The following is a 23,989-nucleotide window of genomic DNA, read 5'->3' as shown; positions in this document are numbered from 1 at the left end:
CGTGGAATATTACAATTAAACTCTTCGTGCTATATTTCTTCCATGAATTCATACAAAACAAAGCTAGAGAAGCTAGCTACCTTTTAGCCTTGGTGACACGTGTGTCCCCAAAATGACAGCGTGTCAGGTAAGCTCGCTCATTTCCCAAAGCCATTTTTTTTGCTATGAAAGCTTATTTTAGATCCATTTAACAACTGTAATGCTTTGATAGGGTGTCAAATATAGAACTCAACTCTTCTAACTATATTTCTTCCATGAATTTGTAGAAAACGAGCTACAGAAACTAGCTAGCTTCTATAGCCTTAACCCATAAGAAGCCATTGTGTGTCCCATAATGGCAATGTGTCAGGTATGCAAGCTCACCTCCAAAAGCCCTTTTTTTTTGCCATGAAAGCTAATTTTAAATTCATTTAACAATTGCAATTCTTTAATAGGGCGTGAAATATTACAATTAAACTCTTCTTACTATATTTCTTCCATGAATTCATAGAAAACAAGCTACAGACGCTAGCTACCTTTTAGCCTTAAACCATGAGAAGCTATGTTGACACGTGTGTCCCCAAAATGGCAGCGTGTTGGGTACGCTAGCTCATTTCCCAAAGGCTTTTTTTGCCATGAAAACTCATTTTAAATCCATTTAACAATTCTAATGCTTTAATAGGATGTGAAATATTACAATTCAACTCTTCTTACTACATGTCTTCAATGAATTGACAGAAAAAAGAGCCTTCAATTTGCGAGGGACGAGACATGTGCGAGTCATGAACGAGTCGTTCAACACTCGCAAGTGTTTTACTGAATTGGAACTCATAGGTACTTGTCTCCATTAACACTGACTTACTGTTGCTTCCGCCATCTAAATGAAAAAATGAAACCAGACAACATGTCAGGGCGTGATTAAATGCGGCACACTTGTAAATCGAGTACCCGATTCACAACTTTCTGCACTTGTGCGAGTTTCTCCGCATGGGCTCTGTGACGCGAGTGTGTCGAGTACACAATTCACTTCAGTGAGTGACTCAACAGAACTTGAGTCGATAAAAGGAATTGAGTAATTTTAGAAGTTATAATTTTAATAGTATCTTTATTTTGTTTTGTTTAATATTATGAATTAAAAAATACAATTTTCTTTAATATTTCCACTACATGCTCCTAAAATTACATTATTTTTCCTCATAGTATTATGAGTTTATTCTGATAAATAAAATTGTCTTTTTCTCATTAAATTACTTTTTTCTCTTTCTATTTTTGACTTTATTCACATAAAATTACAGCATTTTTTTTTCTTTTTCTAATGTTTTAAAAAAATATTTCCAACTATTTAAACTTTCTTCTTGTACATTTTTCTCGTAATTATGACTTATTTGTTGTTTTGTTTTTCATATCACAACTTTAAAAAACGCCTTTCTTTAACATTTCAGAATCATGCTACTAAAATATTATTTAAATTTATATTTTATAGTTATTTAAATTATATTTTTCCTCATAGTATTCGGATGTTATTCTTGTAAAATTACTGCAGATTTTTTAGTTTTTGCTGTTGTTGGTTTTCCGCAGTTTTCTTGACTGCGTCCTGCAAAGGGCCCCCGGGCCGCACTTTGAACACCTGCAAACAATAAAACATGGCAGTCAGTATACTTGACTATGTTAGGGATGAGTATGATTACACTTTTTGTTTTTAATTTCCCCAAGTATTAATTAAGTTTTGTGTGTAGCAGCACGCGAATGAGAAACACACATAGCGGGATGTCGTCCGGATCAGAACCACCCTGCGAGGCGTCATGACGCTGACAAAATGGCCGGGAGTTCTGTGCTAAAGTGATGCAGGAGAGCGAAAACACTGGCACGCTTACTGCTAATAAGATAATGTGACGATCACGTCCTCCTGTCTTTGAGGGACATTTTATGTAACGTGCCGGCTGTCGTCGTTCGAGACCGTTACTGCTAGCATACAAGCGAGGTAGCGAACTAGATAACAAGCTAACGATGCTAGGCTAGGCTAGCTGTCACAACTCTTTAGCGAGAGAAAGAAAAGTTGTATTCCTGAGTTAAATTTATAAAAAGCACAAAACCCCAAACACATCCGCCGTTATTCGAACACCTTCAAATCGGGCTGGCGTTTAATTACGCGCTAGCTCGCCTGACTGCTAGCAAACGTACGCTAGCGTGTGTACCCTTATGCTGTGATTATGTTTGTTTATATTCATGTTCGAACGTTGTAATGTCTGCTGACCAGTACGAGGTGTCCACTTAAGTGTCACCTAACAAGAAGTGGACGTTACTTTTGACAATAAGCTGTCAGCCATCACCGCCATGGCCCACCCCCCGGTTCAGGGGAACCTGCCCGGTATGCAGGTAAGACAAACTTAGTTGTTTTACTACCGAACTTGTTATGCCTTTTATCATCTGCATAATATGAAACAGGTTTCATGCGCATCAACACAGGCGGAACTACCCAAATAAGACAGTACCGATACCGAGAGTCGGATAGATACTAGCGTGATGAGATGTTATTTTCACAAATGTTTGTGTCTTTTTTGTAGTGTGTTGATATTGTTATAATTACATATGGTCATACTGTTTATAAACTCACATAATGAGTTGTTGGACATGAGAGGGCTTTGAAGGATTTGAATGACAGACTGCAAAATGCAAAACGCCCCAAAACAACTGCATGAGAGTAATGCTTGCCAAGGCTACCAGGGAGTTAGCCAGGTGTCCCAGGAAGTTAGCCAGTGCTACCAGGCAGTTGGCCGCGACTGTCAGGAGGTTAGCCAGGGCTACCAGAAAGTTAGCCACGACTTTCAATGCTGTCAGGAAGGGCGCCAGGGATAGCAGGAAGTTAGCTATGACTCTCAGGCAGTTAGCCACAGCTCCCAGGAAATTTGCCACGGATACCAGGAAGTTAGCCACAACCACTAACGATCAGGAAGTTAGTCATGGCTATTATGAAGTTGGCCAGGGCTACCAGGAAGTTAGGCACGACTACCAGGAAGTAAACCAGTGCTACCAGGAAGTTAGTCAGGCCTACTAGAAAGTTAGCCACGACTATCAAGAAGTTAGCCATTGCTACCAGGAAGTTAGTGTCAGGTTCAAACTCCTGTGACACAGGGATAGCAGGAAGTTAGCTGTGATTATCAGGAAGTAAGCCACAACTATTGCCGACCAGGAAGTTAGCCAGGGCTACCAGAAAGTTACCTGCGACTGCCATGAAGTTGGCCAGTCCTACCAGGAAGTTAGCCTCGACTACAAGAAAGTTAGCCAGGGCGACCTGGAAGTTAGCTGTGCATACCAGGAAGTTAGCCACGGGTACCAGGCAGTTATCCACAACTATCAAGAAGTTAGCCAAAGCTCTGGCTTCTCCTTGGCAATATTTCTAGCCATGACTCCTGCTGGACTGTGCTTTATTTGCTTACTGAGTAGGTGTCATAAACACTTCCTGTCCATCAGTTTTAATGTGTACTGTGTGGGAAATTGGTACGCCTTTGTACCAAACCGATGTTTCTGTGCCGAAAAGTAAGATTACGTTGTAACACACCTGGTCTTGAAGAGCACATGAACAATAAGCCGGATACTGTGTGCAAGTAAAGGTGGTAAATGTGGATATTTGCCCTCCATGCAACTTTCCCTGCATCAGAACGTAAGAGTGGACCCGGAGGAGCTTTTCACCAAGTTGGAGCGCATCGGCAAGGGTTCCTTTGGCGAGGTCTTCAAAGGCATCGACAACCGGACCCAGAAGGTGGTGGCCATCAAGATCATTGACCTGGAGGAAGCTGAGGACGAGATCGAGGACATTCAACAGGAGATCACGGTGCTGAGCCAGTGTGACAGCCCCTTCGTCACCAAGTACTATGGATCCTACCTTAAGGTTTGCTGCGCAAAAACACGCCTCACACCCTTCCACCCTTTCCTGCAGCTGTCTATACTTGAGGGAACGAAGGCCTGAGGAGTGAGTGAGTGAGCAAATACAGCATTTATTATAGGACTCAAACCTAGACCTCTTATGCTTAACTGAAACCTGGCATCATCAAAATGCACCGTCAGCAGCTGTGAATATTTCCGGTTAGGAGCAGTGATGGTTTACATAAAAACCACATAACAGTGTAGCCAAATCCAGTGGTGAAATTGGAATGAATGCTTGGGTCTCAGCATCCCCTTATCACCCCAAATGTCATTTGTCTTTGTTATGATCTACCGCCCCCCCTCTGCAGATAACAACCTTTATGAGGATTTTGAGAAACTGTTAAAAGAAAGTAAATTTGATTAAGAAGTTATTGTTATGGGGGATTTGAACATATTTTGGGAGGATAAAATGTCCAGCAAAAAACTCAAAGAAATCACAGACAGGTATGAGCTAACACAAGTCATCAATGGGCCAACAACAATAACAAACTCTAACAAGACACAAACTGATCTCATATTTACCAATAAGCCAGAAAGAATTGTAAAATCATTGAATTTGTTTAATAATAATAAAAGTTTCATTTAAAAACTGCATTTTGTGTTGAGTTGTGTTGTCATTGACTAATATTTAAATATGTTTGATGATCTGAAACATTTAAGTGTGACAAACATGCAAAAAAAAAAAAAAAAAAAAGAAATCAGGACGGGGGCAAACGCTTTTTCCACACCACTGTGTTTGTGTCTTGGTATCATGTTGTTTGATTGTTGGCTCATTGTCTCCCATTATTCCATTATACACTCCTGATCAAAATATTAAGACCAGATGAAAAATGTCAAGAATCTACATTTTGCACTGTTGGATCTTAAAGAGGTTCTAAGTAGAATCAAAATGCAAAAAGAAAAAATGGGAACAAGACAAAAAAGCAAATTTATTGCAAAGAAGCATTAAAGTGAAATAGGCTGTTCAAGAGCACAGCCTTCAAAAGGCAAAAGGATGGCAAAAATGTGTATAGAATGTGATTTAGTGTCAGGTATTCCCACTGTCATGGTGTCTTGATGGCAAAGGCAAAAAAGCTTACGGTACTTTTTGAACGCGGTGGGATTGTTGAGCTGCATAAGCAAGGCCTCTCACAGCGCGCCATTGCTGCTGAGGTTGGATGCAGGAAGACGGTCATTTCAAACTTCTTCAAAAATACGGAGGCTCTTGGAACAAAAAAGTCAAGTGGAAAACCCCCAAACAATGGCACCGGACCTGAGCTGGAGGATCCCATTGGCTGTCTGTCAAGACACGGGACTATCCTCGGCCCAAATGAAGGTTGTTAATGGTGCCGGGTGCAGTCCAATAACCATCAGACGGCATCTGCTAGAGAAGGAAAAAGCTCCTCAAAGGCCACATCTCCTCCAATGCCACAAAATTGGGTGTTTGGAATTTGCAGGAGAGCACCAAACATGGGACATTGAAAGGTGGAAGAAAGTTTTATTCTCCCTTGACGGTCCTGATGGCTTCAAACGGAGATTCCACCTGAGATGTTTTCCGCACGGCACAGTGGGGAGGGGGCGCCATCATGATCCTCCAATGGAACGATGAAGCTTCGGGTTGTGCAGGGGCGTCAAACGGCAGTAATGTCTATTAATATGCACTGTCCCATTAAGTAAATAAAATAAAAATGTCACCATGCCATTCCAGTAACTGGTGAGCCTTCTCAACCATATTTCTCTCACTTAATCCTGTCATTTGCATGGCAGGACACCAAGTTATGGATCATCATGGAGTATTTGGGAGGAGGCTCAGCTTTAGATCTGGTGAGTGACATAACCCTTTTTTGTACGCAATGTTTAGTTACCAGTCATGTCTGGTTTTGATGCACACATGATCTGAAGGTATCCAATTGGCCATGCAGCTGAGGTTTATGCTTTTCTTCCCCAATCATATTGTGAATGAGCACAGACCAGACACTGAGAATGAGCACAGACCAGCAGTTATGCTCTTCAGGAACATTTTGGTCAACAACTGGAGCTGGTGTGCACCTGATGTGTTGGATTTGTTGTTTTGTCTTTCAAAGATGGAACCAGGCGCGCTGGACGAGACCCAAATTGCCACCATTCTGAGGGAGATCCTGAAGGGGCTGGAGTATCTGCACTCTGAGAAGAAGATCCACAGGGATATCAAAGGTATCTGTGTGGCTGACAGACAAAGTCGGAGTGATTCCTCCGCGTCAGTGTGTGGGTTACGATCAGTTTCACCAGTTTCACTCTTGGCTCTTTTTCACTTTTTTTTTTCTTTTGTTTTTTTTTTTTTAATTTCCCAAAAATTTCTTCCTAAAAATCTTTGCCAATTTTCTACTCATATTAAGACTTTAGCGCAGGGGTCACCAAGGGTTTTTCGTGCGAGAGCTACTTTTAGAAAATGAAAATGGCCACGAGGTACTCATTTTTTTAGAAATGATTTTCCTACCTTATTTCAACCCAAACAGATCAAATATGCTTGTTTTACCAAAACATTCACAAAATGCTGGTATCCACAACTCACATTTTATGTTTCACAATACTTTTCTTTCTAGTGTTCTCACATTATTAACTGAAAACCTGAATGAAAAGCAGACTTGCGGGCACCTCATGTGGTCGTTGGGGGCTACCTGGTGCCCGCAGGCACCACGTTGGTGACCCTTGCTTTAGTGTGTTCCCATACTTTGATTTTTTTCCCCAAAATAATGTATAACCTTCCCCAACCAAATTTTCCAAAAATTACAATTTCCTTTACTTTTGTTTGTTTCTAATAATATTACAACCTAAAAAAAACATTTTTTGTTTAATATTTAAACTCTATGCTCCTGAAATTTTTCTTATATAATATAACAGTATTATTCTCATTAAATTGTGACCTTTTTTTCTCGTCATGATACAACATGTTTCTCTTAATGTTTTAACTTTGTTCTTGCAAAATCTCTGCTGATTTTTCCGTTTTTGCAGTTGTTTTTTTTTTAAATATGTCCAAATATTTCAACTTTCTTCTTGTAATTTTTCTTCTTGTTGTTATTTTTACTTTATTCCCACAATATTAGGACTTCATTCCTATAACATGAGTTTTTCCCCAACCTAAATTTTCCAAAACTAAATTGTTTTTTGTTGGTTTCTCATAATATTATGAGTTAAAAAAATATTTTTTCTTTTAAAATTTCAACTCTATGCTACTAAAATGACATTTTTCCTCATAATATTACCAGTTTATTTTCGTAAAATTGCGACTTTCTTCTCGTTGGAATACAACTTTTTCTGGAAATTTTTCTTCTCGTAGTATTATGTCTTTATTCCCATAATAGTTGAATATTTTGACTTTATTCCCATAATATTGTAAATGTTTCCACAATCTTATTTTCCAAAAGTTGCAATTTAATTTTGTTTTATTTTTTATATTGCAATGTAAAATGTTATTCTCATAAAATTCAGATTTTTTCTTGTTGGATTACAATTTTTTCTCTTAATATTTTCACTTTATTCTTGTAAAATTACAGTAGATTTTTTCACTTTTGCTGTTTAAAAAAAAAAGCAACAACATTTTTGGGGGTTAGATTATATTTTTAGAATGTGCTGTGAGCCAAAAAAAAAAAAAGGTACGGGCCACACTTTAGACACCCCTTTCCTAGGTTTACAGCACCGGGAAGAGAGCTGTCCTATATAGTCTTTAAGCATGAACTGATTAAGCCTGCTTGGAGGAGAGGTGAAATGTCTGCTAAGACAACCTGAACAGTCCAGTTGCCATCCAGTCAGTACCTTGACAGTCATTGGAAACGAATACGCTTAATAGAAAGACTTATTATTGTTAAATGTAAACCCCAACTGCAAAAAATGGCAATAGGATGGCACATAATGTTGGTTTTCTGTTTTCTGCTCACCACAGCCGCCAACGTGCTGCTTTCCGAGCAAGGTGAGGTGAAACTGGCAGATTTCGGTGTGGCGGGCCAACTCACCGACACCCAGATCAAGCGCAACACCTTTGTGGGCACACCTTTCTGGATGGCCCCTGAAGTCATTAAGCAGTCTGCGTACGACTCCAAGGTGAGGAAAGCCAGTCACCTATGACCTGCTCCTTGCTAACGCGAACACAACATGATTAGGTGTCTGCTCCGAGGTTTACTGGGAACACAAGGGGGGCCCGCGACCCGCGGCTCTGTTTTTTAAATTTATTTATTTATTTTAAATTGGCCCATGGTACATTATAACAATATACTCTAACAAGAGCAACAGCAAATATGGGAAACTCAGCAGTAATTGTAGTTGAAGTAGCTGGAAAATTAGGAAAACAACAACCAAACAGCAGAAATGGGGAAAAAGAACCAATGATAATGTTAAAAAGCATATTTAGAAGGTCCTAAGCAGTTTTTGATGCTGTAACTACAGCGATAAACGAGGGATTACTCTACAGTCCAGTTTGAAAACACTGCTTTTGGTTGGTTTCCAAATCTTACGACCCGCAAGTTTCGAAGTATTGGTGTAGTTATCGAGCAGCGTCCCTTGTGTGTGTTTCAGGCTGACATCTGGTCTCTGGGCATAACCGCCATTGAGCTGGCGAAAGGCGAGCCGCCTCACTCGGAGCTCCATCCCATGAAGGTTTTATTTCTCATCCCAAAGAACAACCCCCCGACTCTGGAGGGAAACTACAGCAAGCCGCTCAAAGAGTTTGTGGAGTCTTGCCTCAATAAAGAGCCCAGTTTTGTGAGTACGTCCGCCCCTGGTCATCATGCGTACCTCCGGCCTGATTTTGAAAGTCTCACCCACCTCTTTTACGCAGAGGCCGACCGCCAAAGAGCTGCTGAAGCATAAGCTGATTGTACGCCACGCCAAGAAGACGTCCTACTTGACTGAGTTGGTAGACAAGTACAAACGGTGGAAGGCCGAGCAGTCCAGAACCGCAGACTCCAGTTCTGACGAGTCTGATTCGTAAGCATTGTTAGCGATACGTTAAGCGTCCGTGTGGCGTTTGCATGTCAAGTTGACGTGCGTCATGTTGCACAACATGACGGCTTGTTTTGAATGTGTGACAAAGGGAGCAGGATGGGCAGGCATCAGGCGGAAACGACTTTGGCAGCGACGACTGGATCTTCACCATCCGGGAGAAAGACCCTAGGAAGCTGCAGAACGGAGAGGGCCAGCTGGGGGCAGCAGAGCAGGTGCCCTACATGAGAAGTTAGACTAAATGTACACTCTTTATCAAAATGTTAAGACTAGTTGAAAAATGCTAAGAATGTACATTTTGCACTGTTGGATCTTAAAGAGGTTCTAAGTAGAGATTCAAAATGCAAAAAGAAGAAATGGGAGTACAAACAAGCATTAAAGTGAAATAGACTCTTCATCAGCTGATCAAAAGTTTAAGACCATAGCTAAAAAAAACCTAAATAGAAATAAAATGTTGAAAAAAGGAGTGAGTAATGAGTAGCTGTTCCATTCTTGTTCATGAGCTTAAAATAGGTTTGGGCATGCTTGATGCCAGTGTTTCTAGGAGGCGAGTGGGAATGTTGCCTCTGGTGGTGAAGATGGCTTCACAGAGGGCATCCACTGTCTGGAACTGATGTCCATTTTTGTAAACTTCCCTTGCCATCCATCCCCAAATGTTCTCCATTGGATTTAGATGAGGGGAACACGCAGGATGGTCCAAAAGAGTGAGCTTATTCCTCTTTGAAATGCAGCGTTGTCCTGTTGAAAAAGTCAGTCATTACCACACAGATGAGGGGCTTCAGTCATGAGGGATGCCCCCTGCAACATCTCCACAGCCAGCTTCCGTTTGACGCTCCTGCACAACCTGAAGCTCCATTGTTCCATTGAAGGATGCTGATGGCGGCCCCGCCACTGTGCCGTGTGCAAAACATCTCAGGTGGGATCTCCTTGTCATGCCAGCAACATTGGAAGCCATCAGGACCGTCAAGGGAGAACAAAACTTTCTTCCACCTTTCAATGTCTCATGTTTGGTGCTCTCCTGCAAATTCCAAACCTTGAAGGAGATGAGGCCTTTGAAGAGCTTTTTTCTTCTTGAAAGCCTTCTCTGGCAGATGGCGTCTGATGGTTATTGGACTGCGCTCGACACCAGTAACAACCTTCATTTGGGCCGAGGATGTTCCCGTGTCTTGACCAATGGAATCCTCCGGCTCATTTTTTTTAGCCTCAGGATGTTTGAAGAAGTTTGAAATGACTGTCTTACTGCGTCTGACCTCAGCAGCAATGGCGTGCTGCGAGATGCCTTGCTTATTCAGCTCAACAATCCCACTGTGTTCAAAGAGAGAAAACTTTTTTGCCTTTGCCATGAAGAGATCATGACAGTGTGAATACCTGACACTAAATCGTAGTCATTATACATTTTTGCCAACATTTTGCCTTTTAAAGACTGTACCCTTCGACTTTTGATCAGCTGATGAACAGCCTATTCCACTTTAATGCTTTGTTGCAATAATTAACTTTTTTGTCTCACTCCCATTTCTTCTCATTTTGCATTTTGAAGTTCTACTTAGAACCTCCTTATGATCCAACAGTGCAAAATGTACATTCTCTACATTTTTCGACTGGTCTTAACATTTCCATCAGGAGTGTATTTTCTTGCGACGCGTGTTCATCGCTGCTTCTACAGCAGGGGTCACCAACGTGGTGCCCGCGGGCACCAGGTAGCCCCCCACGACCACATGAGGTGCCCGCAAGCCTGCTTTTCATTTAGGTTTTCAGTTAATAATGTGAGAACACTAGAAAGAAAAGTATTCTGAAACATAAAATGTGAGTTGTGAATACCAGCATTTTCTGAATGTTTTGGTAAAATAACCAAATTTGATCTGTTTGGCTTGAAATAAACTATGAAAATCATTTCTACAAAAATGAGTAGCTTGTGGCCATTTTCCTTTTTCTAAAAGTAGCTCTCGCGAGAAAAAACGTTGGTGACCCCTGTTCTACAGTGACGTATTTGTGGGAAAAGCCGCCATGTTTCCACAATCATCCCCACAAGCAGGCAATTTTCTTGGTAAAACATTAGGAGTGTCACAAGACCTTGCGAGATTAAAACAAGGTTTCTGGTAATAAATAAATGAATAATAATAATAATAATAAATGATAATAAATAAATGAATGAATTAGTGAACATGAACTGGATAACTTTGCTGGTCTCAATATATTGCCATGTGAATGTTTTCCTCGTCTCCCGCCTCCTAACAGGCAGGAACTGTGCATTGGTTTCCTTGCCACGTTTGTTCCATAGAACAGCGGCATGAGTGGAGTGAGCCCTTTTGTCAGTCATACAGTCTCTTTGTAATCAAGCGCACGCACACACAGAGTGCTGAAGAGTGTAATGTAGTACAAATTAAATGAGTAGGTTGCATTATTATTGTCATATTTGTTCATTATGTTAAAATCTGGTCTCATTCTCTCAGGCGCAATCTCATGTATCATCTCGGGAGCGGAGTGTCTCATGACACCCCTATAAAACACCCATCTCATTGCATGGGAAGCAGTCGGAGGCAAACTTGAACTTTCTTGAGGAGGTGTCCGTCATCAACCCGCATGCCTGCCTCACGGTGCAACCAAAAATAGCACACGTGGAACATTATGGAGAGAAATTAGTCTCTTTTTATCCTAATCAAACAAAAATGGATTGAAAGCAAAAAATAGCAACCAAAAATTCTACTTTGCTCTTGGGGGCGGGGCCTTTGAATGATGTTGGAAGCCATTTTATTGGTCGCTCTCAGATGCTGTGCTGACAACGCCACCTGAGTGAAATGAGTGAAAATACTCAAGTCTGTCGACATGCTGTTACTCAACAATGAAGAAACTGGGTTGCTGTTCTTGATTATATCTTCAAAGCATACAACACACAATGCAACCGCACCACACGGGCTATGTACCTGTATGTAGGAAATAGACTCTTACACACTGGTACACATGTCAAACAATGCTATTTCTAACCCGCAAGGCATGATGGGAAGCCCACAACAGGAAGTTACCCAACATGCCTTGTGGTGCGTGTTCCACGTGTGAGTTATTTTTGGTTGCACCGTGAGTCAGGGAGGTGTTTGGTTTGATGACCTCCTGTTGGTTTGTGTCAGAGTGGACATTTTTATGGGCATCTCAATCACTTGTGTTTTTTTTCTTTTTGGTGGGGATTGACTGCATTCCCCTCTCACCATCTCTGTCCCCCTGCAGACGAAAGACATTCCAAAGAGGCCTTATTCACAGAACCTGTCCACAGTCGTCTCTCCTGCATTCACGGAGGTAAAGCGTCCACTTGAAATCCACAGGAAGCGTTTGGGTCCGCGCCAGATACTGTATCTGTGTTGACTCCCAGCTGAAGGCCAGACAGGTGCAGCTGAACCGTAACCCCCTGGTCCTGGATGACTTGAAGGAGTCCATCCTGCGGGCTGAGGAGGCCTACCCCGGCATTACGGATTCCCTGGTGGCTCACATGGTCCACCGGCTTCAGAGGTACCGCCGCGTCCTGTTTGGAGTCACGTTGGGCTTTCCTGGGCGATAAAGACCTCCTTGTTGTTTCTTTCCCACAGTTTCTCCACAAGCAGGACGTTCCCTTCTACACCCCAGTGAGTGGTCCTCGGTGAGCACCCACCACCTTCCCTTCTTCCAAGACAAGCTGGACTCTCCACCTGTCGGGCCTCATCCTCGCCTGCAACGCTGCGAAGAACCAACGCTCGCAAAAGCTCAAAGATGAGAGACTTCCACCCGGCACGCTTACAACTCGAGCAAGCGACGCATCCCATCAGAAACCTCACACACATGCGCACGCACACATGCGCACGCACACACACACACACACACACACACACACACACACACACACACACACATCATGCCTCACGGTGAACAGCAGCATCTTTCATTGGAAAAACCTCAGGTAAACCCCTTGTCAGTGGGCGGGGTCACTCGCTGTGTCTCCTTTGGCGCACTCGCGTAATTGCACGTCGTCCTTTGAGAAGCACGGCAAATTGCAGCACACTCACTCAAAACGGCAATGTTTCCCACGCTCAATAGTCGCCATCTTGGCGGGGACTAACTCCAAGTGGTTGTGAAATAGTTGAGTAATTGAGATGCCCATTAAAATGTCCATTTTGTCACTCAAACAGGAAGTCATCAAACCACACGCCTCCCTCAAACACATTTCACAAGAATAAAGGCAAAACGTCAAGAGAAAAAAGTTGTTGAAGAAAATGTACAAGATGATAAATAGTTGTTGGGGGGAGGGGGGGCAGCAGAATTGGGAAAAAAACAGTAATTTTGTAATTTTATGAGAATAAAGTCAAAATATTAAGAAACCAAGTTGTCATCTGACAAGAAAAACTTGTAATTTTATGAGAATAATGTAATATCAGGACAAGTCATTTCTAAATGATTTTGGTAGCATAAAGTTGAAATAATATTACAGGAAAAAAATGTAATTTTTTAAAAAGTTGTGTTATTTAGAAACTAAACAACAAAATTGTAATTTTTGGAAAGTGAACTGGGGGGAAAAGTTAAAATATAAAGTCAAAAGATTTGGGGAATAAAGTCATCATTACAGGAAGCAAATTTGAAGGTAAAGTAGAAAGTTGAAGTAGTTGGAAAATAAAAAAACAGCAAAAATGGAAAAACAACTGGATTTTTACACTATTAAAGTCCAAATATTAAGGGAACAAATGTATTCTAACGAGAAAAACGTTGCAATTTTACAAGCATAAACTCGTAATATTATGAGGAAAAATAATATTTGAGTAAATATTAAATTTTTAAAGTCGTAATATGAGAAAAAAAACAATAAAATTGTATTTTTGGAAAATTACGTTTTGGGGCGAGTTATGATATGGGAATAAAGTCATAATTACGGGAAGACAATTTACAAGAAGAAAGTTGAACAAGTGGGGAAAAAAAGAATTGCAATTTTATGACAATGAATTTGTAATATTATGGGGAAAAATGTCATTTCAGTAGCATCGAGTGGTAATATTACAAAAAAGTGATTTTTTAAAAAAGTTGTAATTATGAGAAAAAACAAAATAAAGTTGTAATTTTTGGAAAATTAGGTTGGGAAAATGTTTTGATATTATGGGAATAACGAGAAGAAAGTTGAAACAGCAGCAGAAAAGGAGAAACAGCGGCCATTTTACGAGAATAAAGTAGAAATATTATGACAAACCACCAAAAGAAAAAAAAATTCCCAAAGATGATTTAAGAAGAAAGTTACATTGCCTTTTGTTTTTGGTTGCACCGTGAGCGAGGTGGGCGCCCTGTTGGTTTGTGACGTGCGAGTGTCAATCATACGCACAAAATAGCGTGTTTTTCCCACCCACCAGTGGGGAAAACAATTGTTTGGATGAAACATCCGCAAATTGTGGGCTTGTGAAAGCTGAATGGCGGACATGCGGGGGTGCGTATCCCAGCACTACACTTTGAACTTTCATGCACTCAGGAAGGAAGTACACGGTGTACAACAGAGTACTCATCGGAAGTGTACTGATGCAAGTATTCCATTTGAGACACAGCCTGATTGTACCAAATGCTTTTCACGCTTTTAAAAAGTCCAGACCGCCTCCTGTTTTTGCACGCTTTAAAGGACGTTTCCAACGTTGGCCCGTCACGTGAACTGCAGAGCAAAAACAGCAGCCTTCATGGAGGTTTGAACCTTTTCAGCAAGGGTGTCTAAACCTTTTCCCACGGAGGGTGGCATCATCTAAAAAATGGAAGGGTCTGCGAGGCTGTAGTGGGGCCACACTTCTATTTTTTTCACATTTCATCAACACACTAAAGCGTGAGTCAAGATCTGCTACGCTAGCAAACAAATGTCAAGAAAAGACATCAGCTTTGCGGCAGAGGCGACTGAGGGACCCTGTTGAGATAAGACTATCATTCTTATCACTCTTCCTGCGGCGCAGTGGCAGCCTCTAGCGTGTTGGCGCCGTAACCTTTTGCGTAGCCCCGGCTCCCGTTTTGCTTGGATTGTCCAGCGAGGTCGCTGTTAAGCCGATCTCGCTAGGTGCTAGCCTTAGCATGTTAGCGCCTTAGCAAGTGCCTATTGAAGCAACTAATTGTATGACTATTCCGTCAGCTGGATGGCCTCAATCAAGAACGTACGGAAAATGTTTACACGGTCATAAAAGACCTTGTCGGCCATTTTAGTTTGCAGGTGCCATTTCTTTGAGGGTGGGGGCACTGTGTAATTTTCAAATGGCATGTTTGATTTTGTCTTTTAAAAGATGTCGTCAAATTTGGGCCGTGGCACATTGTAAAAATATACTTTAACAAGACAAGAATAAGTCAAAATAATAAGAGGAAATAAAATTGGAATCTTAACAAGAAGAGGTTGTAATTTTCCGAGAATAACATAATATTTTAGTAGCATAAAGTTTCAGTATTGAAGAAAAAGGATGCTATTTTTTTTAAAAGAGACGTATTATGAGCAACTACAAAACAACGAATAAAGTTGTACATGTTGGAAGATTAGGTTGCGGAAAAAGTTACAATATTATTAGAATAAAGTCATAATATCACGAGAAGAAAATATGCAAGAAGTTGAAATAGTTGGAAAATTAAAAAAAAACAGCTGTAATTTTACATGAATCAAGTCAAAAATATTGAGAAAAAGTTGCAATTCCATGAGAATAAACTTGCGATATTATGAGGGAAAATAATGTCATTTTAGTAGCATAGAGTTGAAATATTAAAGAAAAAATACATTATTTAAAGTCATATGAGAAGCAAAACAATTATAGGGAGAAAGTCATATTACCAAAAAAAGTTATAATAGTTGGAAAAATAAAATTTAAAAAAACAGCAGAAATTGTAATTTTACCAGAATAAAGTCAAAACATTATGTATTCTAACAGGAAAAAAAGATTCAATTTTACAAGAATAAACCTGAAATATTATGAGGAAAAATGTCATTTTAGCATAAAGATTACATATTAAAGAAAAAAGTCATTTTAGTAGCATAGCATAGTATTTTTCAAGTGGTAATGTTATGAGAAAGCTGTAGTTTTTTGGAAAATTAGGTTGGGGAATAAATTCTAATATTATTGGGGAAAAGGTCAAAATATTATGGGAATAAAATATTACAGAAGAAAATGTACAAAAGAAAATTGAAATAATTGGAAAATAAAAAAACGTTATGTGACCCTCGCTGGGGAAACCTTTGGACACCTTTGGGTTAAGCCAACAACTTCATGGTTGCCACACACTCAAAAGTGCCATCTTCCCTTTTTTTTTTAACCAGTCGACATTGAATTTTTGGCAATTTATTTATAAAGAGAACTTTGGGAAAGCAAAATTTTAGAAAAGGAGTCGCAAATAGCCATGTTTTGCTACGTACGTACGTTTACTGGAGAACCCACTACTGTGCTCGTGCAGCAATAAACCGTGTCGGTCATCAACGCGTGAAGAAATATGTCATATTTTTATAACGGCAGATATGGAATGCTTTACAAGATGCCCGGAAAAAGAACAGAAATCACGCTAAGGAAATAACTAGAAAATGTGTACATTTTGTTTTATCATAGCTGGCAGTTTCTAGTAGTGTGTGTATATATATATATTTACGCATATAAATATATATATATATATATATATATATATATATATGTATGTGTGTGTATTTGCTTATCATTGCAGATTTCTCAAGTAAAATGTTAAGCTTTTAAAGTGACATAAGAAATAAAAATCTATTGTTAAACGCAGCTTTTCCGCTTCCCTGACCAGTAAGAGTGCAAGGTGCCCCGCAAGTATGGACATATCTATATGAAGTATGTGTATTTTTAATAATACAAATAAATATTACATAAAAACTAGTTATTTAAACAGAACACTCGTATATTTCATGGAAATGAAAATATGAAATATCAGAATGTGTTTAGTGCAATTTTCATATTTAGTTTTAATGTATGCATTATTTGAAAAATGTGTACGAAAAAAAGAAATCTAAAATAAAAAATGGAAAAAAACTACAAAAAGAGACTTAAATGTGGGTCATAAAAACGTCGGTCCCAGGTTGAGACAATTTGAGAACCCCCGCATTGAAAGGGAAATATATGAATATGCTGTCATATACATAGATTATATAAAAAAGGTTTACTCTTATACGTTAAAAAATATTTTAAACCAGATGAAAACGTAATGTATATAAAAAATATACAAATAAGCTATATGTCCTAAAATGTTCTGAGAAACTATTATTTTGATATAATTAAAATTAAATTAAAAAATTATGTGAAAATGTATTACAAAGAATGTACTCAAAAAAAGTTTACTAATAATACAGTAAAACAAAGTTTAATATCTTTTTAAATCATTAAAAAATAAATGCCTTAAAAAAAAGCGAGTCGCAAGGTTGAACCACCGCATTAAAAGGAAAATATATAAATATGGTAGAATATATACAATACAGTACGTAATATACAAAATATATTACTGACACATAAAAAAAATCTAATTAAATAAAACCAAATGAATACGTATTGTTCATTAAAAAAGCAAAAATATACACATAAGATACATTATTCCAAAAATTAGTTCAAATAAACTATTTTTTTGACAAAATAAAAAAAGTTACATTTAAAAAAAAATCTTTAAGTGAAAATGCATTGCAATGACTGTACGAAATGAAAATATAACAAAAAGGCATTGCAAGAATATAAAAAGGGAATATGTCATTGTACATGTTAGAGCCTTTAGGGACACCCTGTGGAGGTTAATCATTTCTTTCTTTTTGAGTAAGCGTGCTATGCAAATATGACAAAGCAGCAGCAGCACCATGGTCAGCTCTTCCAGGTGTAGCTGTAATCCTTCATGTTTATCTGCGTGAGCGCCGTCTTGCCCAGGCCGGAGGGTCGCTGCAGCTGCTGGACGGAGGCGGGATGGAGGCCGCACTGGGACAGGTCCGCCGATCCGCTTCCGCACTGCACAAATGGCACATGAAAGGGTAAAGCGTTGTTTCCCGCCCCCTCCCACCACAGTGTTTCAGGGACTGTTTTACCTGTTGCTGGGGACAGTGGACGTTGAGGACGGCTGTTGGCGTGTGAGTATACAGCGTGGCCGAAAAGTTTCCTTTCTGCGCCGGTCCGAGCAAAGCCGTGATGGCGTGGAGAGAGGATGGCAGGACGGGTCCTTGAGGATGACGACAAAAAACAACAAAACCTATCTATTGTCCCACGGTGCGTTCAATGACTGCTGGGTGAGGAGGTTACCTGCTATCTCCAGACTGCTGACGTTGTGGTAGGTAGAACCAACCTGGCTCTTCATGTTCACACAGCGGGCCTGAAAGGAAGGAAGTCATACAGTATTTCACACACCAACACCAAATTCTCATGATATTTGGACTTTATTCCCATAATATTACGACTTTTTCCTCAACTTCATTTTCCAAAAATGACAAGTTTATTCGTTTTGGTTGGTTGGTTACGACTTTTTTTTTTTTTTTTTTTTTTTAAATGCAAATAAAATGACATTTTTCCTCATGAGTTTCTCAGAAAATGTCAACTTTTTTCTTTAAGTATTTTGACTTTGTTTCTGTAAAATTAGTCAATTTATGCTGTTTTTTTTTTAATTTTCCAACTATTTCAGCTTTTTTTCCTTGAAAATTTTCTTTTCCTTTTTATGACTTTATTACTTTTCCCTCAAAGTCCAACTTTATTTTGTTTTGTTAGTTTGTCAGAATATTACAACTTTAAAAATATTTGTTCTTTAATATTTCACCTCTGTGCTACTAAAATGACATTTTTCCTCATGAATTTACGCTCAAACGTATGACTTTCTATTGATATTTTGACTTTATTCTTTTAGAATGACAGTTTTTTTCCCATTTCTGCTGGGTTATTTTTAATTTTCAAACTATTTTCAACTTTTTTTTCTTGTAAATTTTCTTCTCGTAATATTATGACTTTATTATCATAATAACGTTCTCCTCAGCATAATTTTCCAAAACTGACAGCTTTAATCATTTTGCTTTTCATTTTATGACTTAAAACATTTCAAATATTTCAACTTTATGCTACTAAAATGATTCATATTGTTTATTCTTATAAAATTACAACTTTTTTTCTTATGACTTATTTTTCTTAATATTTTGACTTTATTCTTGTAAAATGACAGCAGTTTTTTTCCATTTCTGCTGTTTCAACGTTCTTGTAAATGTTCTTGTAATTCTATGACTTTACTACCATAATATTGTAACTCTTCCCCCAAACTAATTTTCCAAAGTACAACTTTATCATTTTTGTTTCTTATATCAACCAAGGGAAAAAAATCAAAATGCTTCTCTATTTCAGCTAAAATGACATCTTTCGTGGTTCTCACAACCGTTAAAAAAAATCCAAATATTTCAACTTTCTTCTTAATGATTGTAAATGTTCTTCTCGTAATATGACTTCATTTGCTTTCTGATATTACAACTAAAAAAATCATTTTTTTCCTTGAATATTTCAACTCCATGCTACTAAAATGACATGATTTTGCCCTTAATATTTTGACTTTATCCTCTTAAAATTAGTTGTTTTAAAAATGTTCCAACTATTTCAACTTTCTTTTGTAAATTGTGTTCTGATAATATTAGGACTTTATACCCACAATATTCTAACTTTCCCCAAAATCATTTTCCGAAAAGTACAACTTTATTTTGTTTGTCATAATATGAAGACTTTAAAAAAAAAAAAAAAAAAAGTTTCTCTAATATTTCAACTTGATGCTACTTTTTTCTCTTCATTCTTGTCAGATTAAACGGTTGTTTTTTTAAAATTTTCGTGTCAAATGATATATTTGGAATAAAAAGACAGCTGGACTAAGCGCAAGTACCAACCATGTGACATCGGCACGTACCTTCAGCGTGTGCATGGCGGCGCCCCTGAAAGCGAGGGGGGCCAGCAGCGTGGGAGGAAGTCCCGCCTGAGAGCCGGCCGTGGCGACCACGCTCTTGCAGTTGATGAGGAAGTTGATGAGCGTGAAGGTGTGCGCTCCTTCTAAGCACACCACCGACTCCGGCTTGTGGTCCAGACTCGCCGCCCGGCCCTCCTTACTGCTGGACGACAAGCGTTACGGAACAAAACGTGTACACAGAGTGGGGTGGGGTGGGGGGTGGGGGGACACAGCTGGAGGATACAGTTGCATGGAGATGCTGTCTGGCTTCCTGATCTTGTCCTGGACTCCTATTTCCTCCAGCCAGGAGAGGCCGCTGCCTCCATCTTCATCTCCGTCCCAGCAGTCCTCGTCCTGCTCTGATCTACACCGCTGCTCTCTGGTCTTCCTCCTTTCCTCCAATAGAGGCAAAGTGAAGTGGATGCCTGATGCAGACCAGGCAATGATGAGCACAGGAAGCAGGAGTGGCGTGTGCAACATCTCACCGTCAGCCTTCATGGCATCTCGGAAGCCTCTGCTTGTGGGGGACAGCGTGGCCGTGATGCTGCTTGAACCTCCCACACCTGCTGCTCTGAACAACACTGTGAACTGATATATGCAGTATTGTATTGTATTGTATTGTAGTATTTGTGTAGGACTGCTACAATGAGAAGAAAGTACCTGATGGGCGCACACGTAGAAGTAAGGACACCGCCTGGCCTTCAGGAGACCGTAAAGCGACGACAGACTGGCCGACCTGCGCCCACGTACGCCACAAATCATTTCTTTGCATTCACGGAAGCGCGAGCTCACCCGAGGCCCAGCGCCCTCACCATTCGCTCATCAGGCTCTGCTGCAGCGCCACATCATGCGCCCAAGGGGCGCTGGTGCCCGCGAACCTCCGCTCGGCGTCCATCCTGGGGAAGAGCGGCACCCAAGGCAGGCTGGGATGCTGCCAGTAGATCAGACTCTGCTGGAAGGCACAGCGCAGCTCGCTGCACGACCTTGCATCCTGGAAGACAAGGAGGAGGTTTCACATTCATTCATTCGTGGCGGGACCACCGTGGACACCTTTTCTTTTGGAATTAGGGCGAGGCTCAGAAGAAAAGAAAAAAGATAAAAATACATTTTGTTTTACATTTTGGTCTGCCTTTTTAATTTTGCTGCTACTTTTTTTTTTTTCTACTTTTTCTGTTTTTTTAAATAGATTTGGCTCTTTTTTTGGCACTACCTTTTGTTTTTAAAGATTTTGTGCTAGCTTTGTTTTAAGAGTTGGCACTTTATTTTAGAAAATATTTACATTTTTTCCCCCAAAATTTGGCACTACCCTTTTTGTTTGTTTGGCACTGTTTTATTTACTTCTATTTTTTTTTTTAACATTTGGTGCTCCTTTTTAAAAACCGATTTGGCTCTATTTTATTACAACAAACTTTTTTTTGGCACTACCTTTGTTTTTTAAGATTTGGTGCTAATGTTGTTTTTTCTTAAAGATTTGGCACTATGTTTTTTTTAATATTTGGTGCCGTTTCTTTAAAATGGGTACACCCTGGACTGGTCACCAGCCAATCACAGGGCACTATTTTTTCTTTTACTTAGATTTGGCACTACCTTGTTAAAAAAAATATTTGGTACTACTTTTTTAGAAAGGTTTGGCACAATTTTTCTTCGTGCTGCCTTTGTTTTAAGATTTGGCACCACCAAAACTTAACATCCACAATCAGGCTATGAGCTTAGCCTAAGTTGCCATGGCGATACGGCTCCTTTAAAAGAGAGCTACCTTCGCTAAATACACGCAAGTCCGGCTTTCCACTCAACACTAACGCTAACCCACTAAACTCGCTTCTCAGAATACACCCTTGGTGCTACTTTAGGGTTTGTTTTTAGATTTACAGCAGACAAACGCATAATGGGACTATCTGTAGCTTAGAGTTCCAAATCCATCCAGTAGATGGCATGGTAACTGCTTTGTACGCAAGTAGCAATAGAGTGATATATTAGATCTACATTAAACTTCCATGCAGGAATGTTTTTTTTTTTTAGGTGTTATGAGGTCGCTACCTGCAGGCTGTGGGGTAACGCGGTGAATTGTGTTCTGCAGTGCTGGCTCAGCCCCAACGCTTCTTCCTGGGCTTTGGGCTGCTCAGACCAAGACAACGTCAGCGAGGACGAAAAGAGGAGACGGGTCTTCAGGCTCCAGTCAGCCGGGTATTCCGTGCAGAGAGGCGGCGCTGGGGAGAGAGGAGCCACGGCCTGGGAGGGACGACACGCTAAGTCAAAATGTGACCACTGTATCCTCCACAGGAAAGTACAATTTTCCTTGAATATTTCAACTCTATGCTACTAAAATTACATTATTTTTCCTCATAATAATATGAGTTTATTCTCGGAAAGTTATAGCTGTTTTTTCTCCCATTTATGCTGGTTTATTTATTTATCAATTTTCCAACTATTTCAACTTTCTTCACATCAACATCAATTTTCATCTTTTTGACTTTATTCCCAAAATATTAGAACTTTTCCCCAACCTAATTTTCCAAAAATTACAACTTTATTTTGTTTTTTGTCATATTACTACTTTAAAGAAAAAACATGTTTTCTTTAATATTTCAACTCAATGCTACTAACATGACATTATGTTTGGTTTGACTCAGGCTCAAGTATTATTATTTTTTAAATCACATTTGACATGAATAAACTAAGGTTGCACAGCAAAAAAAAATCTACAATCTATCAACTTAGATTTACAATCGACTTAAGTTACACAAATATATATATATATATATTTTGTTTTAAAAGGCTGTCACTGAAGTGAAGGATTCTCATGAACAGGAAGGCCAGACACTTCCTCCTCGCTTTCTCCACCCACCAGCAAGCCATATCGACCAGGGCGCGTTAGCTCCCCCGTCCTGGTTCTACTTGCTGATGGCCGAGGCTACCGGCGAGCCCCGCAGTATAAAAAAAATGCTGATGTTTTATTCAATTGTACCTTCACCAGTGGCGTTGGAGCGTCTCCCTCAAACAGTGATTCCCCTTCGGAACCAGCGGAAGCATTTAGGCAAGACTGGGTAAAAGATGAGCACGCAGGCACGTCCATGTCTTCTGCTTCGGTCGTCGAATCTCCTGCCGGTGTTGCCTCCATCTTGTCATCTTTCCCGTCGTCGCGAGTGAGACCGAATCTGTTCTCAATGTTCGCGAACGGGTTCCTGCGTTTCGCTGCGCCCGCGGTGCGGCTCAGCTTGCTAAAAAGCGGACCGGGTGCGAAGGGACGGACACATGAAGGCGGCGACGGGCTTGTTTGTCCGGTACTGCTGCCGTCGTGACCACCCGGGCTGGGGAAAGCTTCGCTGCGAGCTCTTTTCCTTCGCATGCGCATGATTTCCGAAGGCCGCTTGAAGCTGGGAGAATAGCCGCACTCTTCCGACATTTTGTCGACTCCCGCTTGATATAATATGACCGAAATTGTAAAGACGTGAATAAACTACAGATTGGTTGACACTTTACAAATCTGGCGCCTCTTCTTCTTCCGCGTCTTTTTCTTCTTCTGTGGTATGGATTGGCGGTTGGCAGACTAGCGATTAGTGCATTGCCGCCACCTGATGAACTGGAGTGTGGAAAGGGTGCGGACGCAAAAGAAATGTAATATTAAGAATTCTGACATATATATACCTGTATATATAATAAATTAAAATTATTAAAGATAACGGTATAGTTTGCTATGACTGTAGGAGACTTGCTCCATAGAACCTTTTCCCTCAACCTAATTTTCCAAAAATGACAACTTGATTTTTTTGTTTCCCATAATATTACGACTGTGAAAAAACAACATATTTTTTCAACTGTCACTAAAATGACATTTTTCCTTATATTCCAAGTTTATTCTCGTAAAATTCCCCATTTAAAATAGAATATAGCATAACATTTTTTTCTTTAATTTTACAACTCTACGCTACTAAAATGGCATTATTTTCCTCATAATATTACGAATTTATTCTCGTAAAATTGCAACTTTTTTCTTGTTAGAATACATTTTTTTCGTCAATAGTTTGACTTAATTCTCCTAAAATTACCGCTTTTTTCCATAATCGCAAAAACAGGGCTAGTCAGAAGCCAATCAGATTGTGAGCTATGGTATGGCTACTATGAATGATAGTACAGGAATATGGAAGTGGCAGTGTGCAAAGCTACATAAACCCCTCCATAATGCAGCTCTAGGAAGGCAGAGTTTGGACACACTCCTTTGTCGCCGAACACACGC

General features: G+C 39.8%; 2 protein-coding genes across 4 annotated transcripts; one reads left to right on the top strand and one right to left on the bottom strand.

Moving 5' to 3' along the window:
- Nucleotides 1-1,622: 1,622 nt before the first annotated feature.
- Nucleotides 1,623-17,056, top strand: LOC129176766 (serine/threonine-protein kinase 24-like). 2 transcript variants are annotated; one of them, XM_054767141.1, is made up of 11 exons: nucleotides 1,625-2,355; nucleotides 3,638-3,868; nucleotides 5,650-5,706; nucleotides 5,967-6,075; nucleotides 7,802-7,959; nucleotides 8,431-8,616; nucleotides 8,693-8,841; nucleotides 8,948-9,071; nucleotides 12,076-12,144; nucleotides 12,218-12,354; nucleotides 12,432-17,055. In XM_054767141.1, exons 1-11 carry the CDS (start codon nucleotides 2,314-2,316, stop codon nucleotides 12,469-12,471), a joined length of 1,302 nt encoding a protein of 433 aa, XP_054623116.1. In that variant the 5' UTR covers nucleotides 1,625-2,313; the 3' UTR covers nucleotides 12,472-17,055. The 2 variants fall into 2 exon arrangements, with proteins under 2 accessions (XP_054623125.1, XP_054623116.1); XM_054767150.1 differs by lacking the exon at nucleotides 5,650-5,706 and having other exon boundaries at nucleotides 1,623-2,355; nucleotides 12,432-17,056.
- A 102-nt stretch (nucleotides 17,057-17,158) lies between these two features.
- On the bottom strand, nucleotides 17,159-23,264 carry LOC129175873 (protein downstream neighbor of son homolog). Of its 2 annotated transcripts, none has more exons than XM_054766607.1 (10): nucleotides 22,721-23,264; nucleotides 21,793-21,984; nucleotides 20,568-20,746; nucleotides 20,416-20,491; nucleotides 20,241-20,343; nucleotides 20,000-20,180; nucleotides 19,720-19,918; nucleotides 18,093-18,162; nucleotides 17,882-18,012; nucleotides 17,159-17,804 (listed from the first exon to the last, which is right to left on the bottom strand). In XM_054766607.1, exons 1-10 carry the CDS (start codon nucleotides 23,156-23,158, stop codon nucleotides 17,664-17,666), a joined length of 1,710 nt encoding a protein of 569 aa, XP_054622582.1. In that variant the 5' UTR covers nucleotides 23,159-23,264; the 3' UTR covers nucleotides 17,159-17,663. The 2 variants fall into 2 exon arrangements, with proteins under 2 accessions (XP_054622582.1, XP_054622591.1); XM_054766616.1 differs by having other exon boundaries at nucleotides 19,720-19,915.
- Nucleotides 23,265-23,989: the final 725 nt, after the last annotated feature.

Source organism: Dunckerocampus dactyliophorus, chromosome 1 (assembly GCF_027744805.1).
Source record: "Dunckerocampus dactyliophorus isolate RoL2022-P2 chromosome 1, RoL_Ddac_1.1, whole genome shotgun sequence".
Taxonomy (NCBI): domain Eukaryota; kingdom Metazoa; phylum Chordata; class Actinopteri; order Syngnathiformes; family Syngnathidae; genus Dunckerocampus; species Dunckerocampus dactyliophorus.
This window is presented reverse-complemented; position numbering and strand designations above follow the sequence as displayed.